At 42.8% G+C, this 12,249-nt stretch overlaps 1 protein-coding gene across 6 annotated transcripts in view; it reads left to right on the top strand.

Moving 5' to 3' along the window:
• Positions 1 to 12,249, top strand: part of LOC104058165 (protein FAM163A) — a 44,715-nt gene that overhangs the window by 1,420 nt on the left and 31,046 nt on the right. For 4 of the 6 annotated variants that reach the window (XR_008451117.1, XR_008451116.1, XM_054073687.1 and 1 more), the window contains exons 3-9: positions 650 to 777; positions 3,515 to 3,738; positions 4,658 to 4,864; positions 6,338 to 6,404; positions 7,362 to 7,562; positions 8,777 to 8,938; positions 10,887 to 11,036. Coding sequence is in view for 4 of the 6 variants with exons in the window: in XM_054073687.1 (XP_053929662.1) it covers positions 650 to 777; positions 3,515 to 3,738; positions 4,658 to 4,864; positions 6,338 to 6,404; positions 7,362 to 7,562; positions 8,777 to 8,938; positions 10,887 to 11,036 (1,139 nt within the window). In the remaining 2 variants the exon portion in view is untranslated. The remainder of the gene's footprint in view (positions 1 to 649; positions 778 to 3,514; positions 3,739 to 4,657; positions 4,865 to 6,337; positions 6,405 to 7,361; positions 7,563 to 8,776; positions 8,939 to 10,886; positions 11,037 to 12,249) is intronic. The other 2 variants (XM_054073688.1, XM_054073689.1) reach the window with 2 other exon arrangements.

Consider the following 12,249-nt stretch of genomic DNA (forward strand, 5'->3'; position numbering starts at 1 on the left):
TCCCTAGGCTTTAGCGCAGAAGGGCTGTGAGGTACTGCAGAAGCAGCTGTCACAAGGGGGTTGTCTTGGTAGCAGAGAGCTTAACTGGACGTTTTCTACAGGTTGCCACTATTTTTCAGTGCGAGGTGAAAGAAGGGATGTTAAGCTCCTTTCTGAATGCGTGTATAGGATTGCAATTTCTAGACATTCCAGGCAACAGATAACAAAACTAGAAGGATCTCCTGCACATCTGCTCCCCAGGCTAGTGAAGCCTTTCGAATGCGCTTTTTGAGGCTGAAGGTTTAGCACTAATCTGAAAGCTATAGCTATGATGCTCCGCTACAGAAGAGACTGTAGATGTCCTCAGCGTTCCCCTAACAGCTATGAAGGAAAGCAGAGGATCACATACAGTTCCTGCCAAATTCCTGATTTTTCTTAGCATCATTCTCACAATTGATTTAACCCTTAGCATGCCTGCAAGAGCAAGGGTGTTTTATTTTGCTTTAATTTATTAGTGCAGTGAAGGATGCTTCTCAAGTGAATCCTCATGACCGTGAGTGCTAGAAGAGATGAGGAAAATGGTACTAGTACTTGCATCCCTTCATTTCCAGATGTATTCTCTTTCTGCTTAATAGGTAGATAACAAATAGCAACCAAATTGTCTTTACAGCAGCACCTGCAATTGAGATGCCTCCTTTGGAACCTATCTATGAGGCAAAGTGCCTCCACCTGCCAGCAGAAGAGGAGTCGGAGTCAGTGGAAACACAAGCAGTAGATCTGGGTGATGTCCTCAAACAAGTAAGTGGCAGGGTGAGTGATCTGTAGCATTTTCATGTCTCAATCCAGAGGGTGATAATTTTTTCACTGCTTTTGTTTTTGTTGGGTTTTTACTGTTGATGCGCTGCTGCTTCCAAAAAATGACCAGAGTCATACTGACCTGGTATATAGCTCTATGTGCCCTCCAGACTAAGTCTCTTTGTGGTCTTGAGATCTCTTTTGATGACCGTCCAAAGTCAGTAAAGCATCATCTTGCTCCTTAATAATAATGGTGACATCTTTTTGTGTATTTAATAGCCTCTTCTGAGAGTAGCTGTGTGGCATTTCGCCTGTTGCAGTGGGGCGGGCTTAAGTGTCAAGCAGCTGCGTAGCTGAGCTGAGGAGTAGTCCTCGGAAACCTCAGTCCTGCGGTCTCAACTCTGCTCTTTGGTTGGACTTTGAGGTTTTGTTGTTATAGTTGTGGTTTATGTATTTTTTAGAAAGGGATGGAGGTGTACAGAGGTTCTTTCCTGCCAGACCTGATTGGGAGAATTTCTTTGTATCTCATTTTTTTTTTTTTTTTTTTTGAGCATCTTTAGGCATTCCTTTTCTCAGGAAAATCCTCCTGCTGAGAGTTATTTCCTCTGCCAAGCTCATCTGGTGGCTGTGCACAACTGTACAGTTGGAGTACATAGACAGGGAAAAGATTGCAGGGATCCTTTATGAATTTGGTGTGTTGTTCACTAGTGAACTTGGAAGCCTAGAGCTACAAGTTGGACTTTGTGTGATGTTTCAAAACACATACCCTTTAGAGATCTTTAGCAGGCTCTTCTGATAAGAACTTTTAGTATGGTGTGATGAAGTCCATGGGGAATTCCCCTAGATCAAGCAAAGTCTGCTTGTGGGAAGCGTAGAAAAGGGAGGGATATGGTCCAGGTAGCCCCAGTTTTTTGTTCTTATGTATCACATAGGAAATTGTTTAAAGATCCTAGCAGGAAAAGTCTTGGAACATGTTTGTACAACTCGTATTTGTCATGAAACACCAAGTTTGCTGACTTGTTTTAAAGGTACCCTAAAGAGGAGGAAAGTGAGCTGGAATGTGTTTGTTTGGGTACGCAATGAACCAAGAGTTCCAGATGCTGCAAGGTAGAGGGGAAAGATGCAACCTGATCCCTGCCCTCCTGTGAGGTATCCAAGTATCTGGTCATGAGACACCAATAGCGGAAGCATTGTAAGGGGCAAATGAGGGACAAGGGCTGAGTCAATCCACTTGGCCCTGAGAAGGGTCAAATATATAGAGCTGCTGCTCTTGGCAGTGTTTTCTTGCCGTACAGAGTAGAAGGAAAGGTGTCATCTGCACCACTCTTGGCAGCTGCCAGTCTGGCTTAAGGCAAGAAGTTAGCCAGTCCTGTGAGCCGTGCTTCTTCTAAGCTTAAACTGTGTTTGATGTTTATCATTTTATAATTTTGTTGCTATTTTGTGAAGGTGTTTTTAAGTAGACATCTTCTACATCTTTCAAAGAAATGTCTGTTGTCACTACCAATGTGTGAGCTACATGATAAAGATCATGTGTGCCCTTAACAGTCTGACATGAAGAGCTTTTGTGGAGCAAAACTGTCCCTTGGCAATATCACTGTTCACAGGCACTTCTTGGAGGAAATCCATGAAATGTAAGGGGCTTTTAGAGGCGATGTTCTGCTCAGGCAAGAATTCCCTCAGTTGCTCTTTGACTCAAAAATGTTAACTCGCTGTTTAACTCAATGTTTTAGTCAAAATTTTTAACAAAAATAATTCAAGGGTGTTATTCCTCGCTCAGTCTGCAGGAGAGACTCTAATCTGCTATTTTAAAAAATTATTAGAAGGACTAGTATTTTCTCTTGGTTAGATTTAGTCGTATAAGCCATGGGGTGTGCTGGAAGACAAATTTCCTGTAAGTTGCCTCATATGTGATGCATATGTGGTAACTTGTAGCATATTCACAATGAGTAAAATTGACATAGTTTTGACTTCTGGTCATTGGAGGAGTGCTGTTCATTGGCACAAAAGAAAGCTCTTGAGGCAGTGAAAGTAGCTGGTGTCTGATTAAGGTTTCCATCCACACTAGTTCAAGTGAAATAAAGTTTACCACAGTTAAAGAATTATTCAAAATTGCAAGCTGTGCTCACAACTTATGTACGAATTTGTCTAGAGTGAGAAAATAATAGAATTTGTAGGGTTTATATGTTTTTATCTTTTGGGAAATAGCTCTGGTGTGTGTGTGCGTTGCATTTCTGCCTTCTGTTACTTTTGAATTGGTTTCAGATAGAGTTTTGCTAGTTCAGTCATGTGCTCTTTTGTGGTGACAGAATATAGAAACAGCATCTTTGGAGTAAAATCCAGCAAGCAGATGGGTTTTGTTTGGGTTTTTTCGGTGTGGATTTTGTTTTGTTTTGTTTTCTTTAGCGATAACCATTAAATACTTTTGTCTAAATACGTGACATGACATCAGTTCCTCTTCTTTATTCCTTGAAGGAATATGAGGAAGGTATTTTTGTTGCACCTCTCTTTACAGTGGAGGGAGGAAAGAAGGGAAGATGATGGAGGGTATGAAAATAAATGTTAGTATCGCAGGGACAGTTTTAATCCAAGTTTGCGGAATTTTGGGGGATTTTCTGATATTCAGTAATTTGTGCATCCCCAGGAAAGCAGAACTATTTTTTACCTTAATGCAGAGACCAGTTATGTGTGTTCAGGGCATAGCAAGACTTCTGAGTGCCACTTTCCTCTTGTCCCTTTGTAGCGTCAAGATTTAGATTTGAAGCTGTCGATCGTCAATTTGGCAATGACTCCAGAAATCCCCCCTGATGCTGTTCAGGACAGAAGCCTTTGCAGTTTACCACCTCTAGAGAGCTTGTGTTTGGTGGGAGTCTTTGTGGAATGTATCATCTCTCCTAGCCAGTTCTACATCCAAGTCTGCAACACAGAAACATCTGATAAACTTCAAGATATGATGTTTGAGATGAGGTGAGAACATGCTATGCTGATTCAGTGCTACTACCCATTGTCTGCATGTTTGCACTGAGGAAACAGGGCACCCAGCTGATTATTAGTGTCGCTACAGGCTTGACTACTTGATACAGAGATGTCATTGCTGTACTAAAACACTTACTCGTAATGCTTACACATTCTTTTTATCTAGCAAGCAATAAGTATGGCTAATAGTAATTCATGGTAGTTTGGCTGTGTCCAGGACAGTCTTAAACATTAAAAGCCTGGAAAAGTTGTGGAAAGGAACTTTAGCGTTCCTTTGCCCCTCTGTATTGTTGGCACTGCTCTTGCTAATGTGCTCGGTTAAGGCTTTTACTTCTGTCTCCAGCACTTATCAAACAGCAACAGGGAATAAGCCTTTGTCATACCTATATTTGAAAGCGAAACCCAATCAGTGGGTTTGTTTGTGTCAGTTATATTGTGCATTTGGGACTCTCTTCCACCACACTGCAATTGCTGTTAATTGTGTGCCAATGTAAATACTTGATGTCTGTGAGGTGTGCATAAGTGTGATTACATGCTGCAGACAGGTGCTGTGTGTATAAGCCAGTACTCTGGAACCTGCATCTTAAGAAGCACTGTGACAAGTCAAGGTAATGTTAAAAATTAATGACTAGAATGGCTGTACTTAGTCTCTGATTAGTCCCCATTAGTTAACTTTTTGTTGGACCCCAAGAATACAATTTAAATGTTAAAAATTTAGGTTTGCGGGTTTTATTGTCGTTTCGGTTTAAGTGTAGCAGAACAGAAATGTGAAGTATCTATTAAAACAGCTCCTGAAAACCCTATGTCATGAGGGCTTTGGGAAATCATGATTCTTCTGAATCCTGAAGTGTATTTCTCTCTATTAATCTGCATCCTACCAAGCACAGTTTTTCATTGTGATCTCTTGCAGACACTGTTACTCGAGTAAGCTTGTTTCTGATCGTTACATCATGCCCGAATCTTCAGTACAGCCTGGACAGCTTTGTTGTGTAACGGTCTCAAAATGGTGGTACCGCGTTATCATCCACCGCGTGATCAATGACCAAGAAGTAGAGGTGTTCTACGCGGATTACGGAAACCTGGGAATTGTTCGGAAGTCTTGCCTGAGGTTCCTCAAGTAAGTAAATGGCACATGGGTGACAGAATCACAGAACGGTTGAGGTTGGAAGTGACCTCTGGAGGACATCCTGTCCAGCCTCCTCTGGGCCATCTAGAGCAGGCTGCACAGGACCATGTCCTGATGGCTCTTGAATATCTCACAGGATGGAGACTCCATGAACTTCATGAGGTTCCTTTCTGCCCATTTCTCAGTCCTACCAAGATCCATCTGAATGGCAGCATGACCCTCTGGTGTATCAGCCACTTCTCCCAGTTTGAGATAGTCGGCAGACTTGCTGAGGGTAGACTCTACTCCACCATCCAGATCATTAATGAAGATCTTGAGCCATATTGGACCTAGTATTGGCCCTTGGGGTTCACCATTAGTTCCTGGCCTCCAACAGAACTGTACAAAGCAGTACCACACTGATCACCATGCTCTGGGCCTGCCCCTTCAGCCAATTCTCTGTCTATCTCACTGTGTGCCCGATCCATGCTTCGCTGGGTTCTCTATGAGGACCTTACAGGACATGGTGTCAAAAGCCTGACAGAAGCCAAGGTATGCAATACCCACTGCTCTCCCCTCACCTGCCAGGCCAGTCATTTCATCATAGAAGGTTGGCACACTGGTCAAGGGTGGCTTGGTGAATCCATGATGACTACTACCTTCTTGTCCTTCATTTGCCTGGAAATGGTTCCCAGGATTAGCTGTTCCATCCCCTTCCCAGGGATGAAGGCAGGGCTGATGGGCCTGTCTTTCTTCAGAAAGACGTCTGAGCTTGCAGGGTTCCTAGAAAGTGTCCATTTGGGGTTGTTTTTGCCATAATGGTGCCTTGAAGGCACTTTTTTGCTTACATGTTAATGTGTGAGGTGACATTAAGATAAAGATCTGTGATGCTGAATGCTCCAAGCGCTTTGCTCGTCAACACTGTCCATTGCTCTCTCACAGTGCCTTTGGGCTAAATCCTTTCCTGTTTCTTCATTCCTTCATTCACTCTTGCCACTTTCTGTCGCTTTCGGGCAAGCTCCCTAATCCTCTTCCCTGGGTTTTGTGAATGGATGTAAATATCCTCCTGAACAGACATCCTCCTAAGTGGGAGCATTTGTGGTGTCAGAGGTACTTATTCTCCTCTGCAATTCAGTACCTTTCACACATTTGCCTCTATTTGTGCCTGGCCATTGGCATTCTGTGTTTCAAAAGTGATTTTTCTGTCCATAACATTGTAATTGAAAGGGGTTATGACGAGAGGATGCTTGGGCAAGGGAAGGCATAAGGGACCAGTCATTATTGCTATTTCTGCTGTGCCCATTCTCTGGGTGTGGAGTGTTTTCCAAAGCTGCTGTTGAGCTTTATTCAGAAGCACGAGATGCAGTATGTGCATCTATTCCTAAGCTGATTTTAAAACCCAGAAGAGGAAGAAGTTCTGCTCTTCTGCCTGGTTTCGCTCTTTTACTGCTGTAATGGTGATGATGGCTTTGTTTTGTATTGTAGGTGGTGCTACTTGAAGCTCCCTGCTCAGGCCATCCCATGTTCCTTGGCGTGGGTAAAACCCGTGGGGGTATGTGTTCACATGCAGTATTCTTTGATGTATGTATAATAGCTGTCAAGTAGAAGTTGGCTTTTTCTCCTGACAAGGGCAAACATTTGGATTAATTCGTGTCTTGCTGATGTTTACGGCAGGATTGCCGCTGTTATGTTCAGTGGAGTATGACTGCCTAAGTGTCTGTCTCTGCAGGTGATCACTCTTGTGCCGTCTGTTTTCCTTATGATCAGAGTATTTTCGCTCATATTGTTGCAGAAACGGATAGCTGCCTTTAAGCAAATAAACAGACTTCTTTCTTCTCCTGCTGGTAGTTCTCTGGGGTCCTTCTGAAGTCTTGGTAGCTCCAGCCCTCTGTTTTATATATGTCTTCTCTGACAGAGCTTTGAGTGATTTGTTTTGATGCAATCAGCATAGCCAAAGGATTATAGAGGTCATAAAAAAGTTCCTCTGTGCTGGGAAGCCCCTTAGTCAAGAGACTTGAGAAATACAGACTCTGAAGGAAAGCACGTGAGCGCAGTTGATTTTTCTGAGTTTTAAAGACATTATTTTTAAAAAATTATTTCCTCTGGTTTTTGAGGGTTAAAGAATCAGAATTTTCATTGCAGGGAAGCTTAGCAGTTTCCAAAAACTCTGATACTTTTAACGTTTGTAATCATGTGATTCCAGAAATTAAAAAAGAAAAACACAACAGTATTTCAGGCAGTTGTGATAAAAATCAGTGTTGAACACTGTTGAACTGTGTTTGAAAACAGGCATGTAGGGTGAAAGGGCTTCCCAGTGTGCCTAGCGCTGCAGGCCTTGGGGTAGTTTGATTTATTTCAGTGCTGGGATGCTTGTCTGCCTGACTTCCCTATATTTGTCCCTAGCCTGACCTGGCTTCACTGCCTTTTTGACAAGTACCCACAAGGGCAAGTCTCGGGCATTGAATGTTGATCTGTTTATAGTAACTTAACATTCTTGTTTCTTCTTCAGGATTCGTGGTCCAATGATGCAATTCTCCTATTCAAGAAGCTGTGTGACTCCAAGCTACTTGTGGGCGTTGTGGATGAATATGTGAATGGCATTTGTCATCTCTTCCTGTGTGACACAACCACTAAGGATGATATCTACTTCCACACTGTCTTGAAGGATGGGGGATGCGCTGACATCTTCAGGGAGAACATCCCTTCCCAGGTTGGGAGGGAAGCGTGTGCTTCTGAAAGGAAGGGCAGGGAAAGGATTAGTTGGATGCCTGGAGTAGAGAGGTCTTTACCTTGAAGCAAGTAGTTTTGTGAAGAGCAAAACTGGTCCTGCCTGCTTTCCTGCAGTTTACTATTTTGGGGCTGCATCTCATGGTGTCTATGTGACAGCTTTCTTTTTGGTTAAGGTAGAATCTGATGATACAGCAGAGATGTTCTGGTTTAGCAGAACAAATCTTTTCACCCTGACTTCCAACAGTGGATTAGAAGGTTTTGATACTTTTTTTTAAAGTGGATTAGCTTGTTAATATTGCAGATTCATCTGGAGCTGACACACTTCCTGTATAAATAACACAGAAAAGGAAAATAGCTATGGATGTTCTGAGCATGAGGCCAAACTGGAATTGAGAAGTTGTGTTAGTTACTTTACTACACGTTGCTAATTTGGGCAGGTTTTGTTAGTCATAAGTTGAGGCCCCTGAGTCGTCCAAACAATGAGAGCAAGTCCATTAAACTTTATTGTCTGACTTAAAGTAGCACTGCATAGTGGCAGTGGCAGTTGAGTGAGGGGCAGGATAGTTAAATTATTTTGTCCTCTTCTGCTCTAGGCCCTGAAGATTGGTTATGGCATTAAACTGAATTATGGAATAGTCTTGGTTTACAAAGTCTCTTTCTTTGCCAGTGACGTGTACAGTGTTGGACAGTGTAACCAGGGTAGATTGTGTGTTGAACAGAGATTCAAGTTGTAAGCCAGCACAGAGAGCATTTATGATTTAGGCTTGTCGGTGTTGTTATCTAAGTGTCTCGGCTCAGTTTCAGCAAGAACTGTGTGGATACAAAAACCCTCAGAAAGGTACTGCTGTAGTTTTGTATCTCAGCAGAAGGTCAGGCTTTACAGCTTGTAGTGCTTGTATTTGTTGTTTTATTTAGTAGATGCAGAATGCGTGTTTTGGCAGGATTAAATCCTGTGATTGTATTTTTGCCTGTGTTATGTTCTGTTTTGCGAGTAGGGGGCCGTTGTGGGGTAATTTTGTTGCTGAAGGGAGCTGATTTTCGTAGTAAGACGATTTCTACAAGAATTCAGAGCTAACTTGTGAGTGGTGTGCTTCTTTGTAAAACCCATTAGAATTTGCTGAATTCTTTTTATTCTTTATGGTAGTTACAACATAGTTTTCTTGACTCCACTGTTTGGATTTTATTTGTTCCAAGGGTTTTGAGGAGCTGAATCCTTCAGCCTTGTATCTTGAGCCTAGCAGAAAGCAGGAGAATGCTGAACCAGTGGACCAAGAGCATCGCTTGCAACAGGAATCTCTGGATGAAGATAGCGAAATAGCAAGCTCAAAGCTGGATGAGGATGAACTGTGGGAGCAGGTGGGAGTTTGGCTGTGGCGTGTCTATCATTCAGTGAAGTCAGCTCCGGGGATCAGTAGAGGTGTTGGCTTAATCCTACGCAGTTTTTTTGCTTTTATAAAACACAAGAAGAACTGTGACAAAAACAATTGCATGTGGACCATAAATAAATACATCTCTAGCTGCTTGTCCTCTGATCCCCTTGCAGACTTAGGGGAGTCTGTGCTTAGTGATTTCTTTATCCCTCCATATGCACCATCATTTTTCAGTTAGAGAGAGAATGGACTTTGAGAACTCAGACCAGTACCAGATTCTTGAGATCAGTTTGACTTTGCACTTTCATGGTTTGCCCCTCAGGAGCCAAGAAGTGATGTGGCTTCCTCTGGTGTCTCTGAGGTTTGGCAAAGAATGTGTAATAGCTCAAGATATCACTTGCATGTGGGAAAAGACCTGAAGAACTAGTGATGTGTTGTTTGCTTTAAGGGTCTTGCTTGTTCTAAACTTACTGAAAGGAAGCCATTTGCAGTCTTGATTGTTACAGGGGTTAAAGTTGTATGCAACTACAGGTTTTTTTAAATAGATAACTCTAAAGGTGAACGATACCCAGATCTGGATGCTGCTGTAGACTTTAGATTTCAGAGCAGATTAAAAAGAGGAGCCTTTTGTTACTTAATGGATGAAAAAACTGATGAACAGAGGGGTTAAGCATGCAGTAAAACCCAGGTCTTGAGTCCAGTCTAACACGGTACCGTTAGAAACACCAGGAATATTTGTCTGCAGGTCACTCTCTCTACTTTTCTGTGTTATTTAAATTATAGTATTTTCATGACACATTTTACTACTGATGCCAAGTAAATGTCAGGTGTTGAAGTGTTCAGCAATGGACCAGCTCCAGGGCTGTTTTTCTGGCATTTCTCTGAAACATAAAAGAAGTAAGAGCTACTGTAATGTTAGTAACTTGTAAAGCAGTCATTTTAGCTAGGTTTTATTTAGCCGACTGCATGTCTGGGCTAGAGAAACTATATAAGCTGCACATATTGGTGGCCTTGCACTGTCAATATATCATATGAACTGAAGGTCCCAAACCGCATCTTTATGTATTTGGGAGGAATTAATGTGACTGAGACTCTGCAAATCTGAGTTTATTGTGATTTTTATGGTAAAATCTGGTTAACCGCAGTGAGATGCATGTGTGTAAATGTCAGACACAGCTGGCAGTTTGGAGACTAGAGGAATATAAATGCATTCAGGTTTTCTCCCGTTTTGAAGGGTCTTTGAATCCTTTTCCAGGAACCACAATCCCCCCTTCTCTGCTGTTCTCATTAGTTTCCCAAAATGATTCCTTTCTTCCTTGGTACGTCACTAATATCGCCATCAATGTCAATTATAAAATTGGTCAAAATGTTTTGAACTGGGATGAAATGTGTCTAGTACGACTCTTGGTACTGCTCAGCTAGCGTTTTCTGGTAATCCCTCTTTGGCAGTGGGGAACTCCCTTTGTATTGTCCAATCTTAGATTTGCCTCACCAGGATTAACTCCAACCCCTCCTCCACCCTTAAATGCAAAATGGATGGACACTGAGTTTTATCAGCTGTGCTGTGTGAAGACACTTCTCCGTGGTAAAATTTCACAGAAGGCAGCAAGCAATAACCAGAAATCATTGCTCAGATAAAACTGTACTTTCCAAGTGATAAGTTTTACTGTGGAGGAGAGAAATTAAAATGAGAGTTAGGAAATAGCATGAACGAGAAACTGTCCTTCCTTGTTCTTTCTGTCCTTTCCTGGTAGCCTAAGCTTCTCCAGATAGAATGCTGAAACTTCTGAGCAGAAGGAAGAAGCTTGTTTGCAATTCTCTCTCACGTCATCTCCGAGCGGTATCATCTGATTGCTCTGTAATTTGCTTCAGTGCATCCTGCTTCCTTCTACCCATGCTAGCTGTACCTTTCACTGCTTTGTCCATCTCCTTAGCAATGGCACCTTTCTGCTGAGGAGGAGATAGAGGAAGATGTGTGGCCAGTTTGGGATGAAGCGAGTGTCCAAAGAACAACAGACCAACACCCTGAGCCTGTACAGGAGAATACAAATGAAAGTCCTGCAGAGCTCCTTGCAGTGGTTCGGGTAAGGGCACTGAGAACAGCTGTTGCGGTTGAGAAGGGTTATTCTTGTGTTTAGATTATGTGAATTGCTTTGACCTGTGGTTTTTTAAATGTTAATTGCAATGAAATAACAACTGGCTGTTGGCATGGGCTCAGAGCTGTATGTTTTCCTCATTGCTGTTGTTTCTGGTGTTAGTGGTGATCCACTAGTGTTCCACTGGTGTGTTGAGGTGTGGTGGAAACAAGATTGAGGACTTCGGAGAGAGATCTCGCCATTCTTTGCTACTCTTCTTTCCTCTTCATTCACAGTCCTGAGGGTTACTGGGAGTCATTGTGGGATTTTCGTGGATCGCTGGGGAATACCCCCTGAGTTAGGGGGGTGGGTTTGAGAGGGTGGTGTTTCAGGCTGTGCTTTGAGGCATTGTGTGGCACCGGTGACACAACTTTACTACTTAAATAGTGGTTAATGATGAGTCTAACAGGGCCTGCAGCGTGGCCTTTGGCCAACACTCTGCTCTGGGTTCAGCAGAGAGCCAATGTCACTCAGGTTTTGTTGAGCCACAGAAGGCGTTACAGAGCTGGAAATGGGAGTGTGCTTGCAAGGTTTTGGATAACCACAGCTCCTTACTCATCTGGAGGTTGAGAGCAACTGAGACAAACACTTTGTAGAAGGATGAGGGGAAAGTTGGCTCTCAGTCTAGAACAGATCTGGAAGCACTGGTGGCACTGGGAGATGTTACCTGAAGGGGATGGAGGGAAAGTAAGCTGGGAAAAGGGATCTTGAGAAAATGAGAGAAGAGGAAAACTTCTCCTAGTAGGCATGGGGAGAAAGTATGATGAGGTGAGATGAGATGTAGGCAGGTGAGTAGATATTGATAGGGTCCTTGTGAGCAGACTTAAATACTCCCCTGCAAGTATTAAACTGTATGAGTTCCGAAGCATAGGGATTTCCTAACTGGAACAGAGAAGACCTGGCATCTCTGCCCCTGGCTGTGATCTCTGTTACAGTGTTTAGAGGAAGTGACAAGAATTTCTATTAAGGAAGACCAGGGGATGAAAAAATAACCTGCCTATAGACATTAAGGGAAAAAATGCTACAGTCAGCCAGTTCTGAGGACAGACAGGAGGATTTCCATTCTCAGGTTCCTGCTCATCTCTTGACCTCAGGAGTTTGTGGCATGTGCAGCATCATCAAGTGGTATTCCCTCCCTTCCAGTTTTCACTGCTCATATTTT

Source organism: Cuculus canorus, chromosome 8 (genome assembly GCF_017976375.1).
Source record: "Cuculus canorus isolate bCucCan1 chromosome 8, bCucCan1.pri, whole genome shotgun sequence".
Classification (NCBI taxonomy): domain Eukaryota; kingdom Metazoa; phylum Chordata; class Aves; order Cuculiformes; family Cuculidae; genus Cuculus; species Cuculus canorus.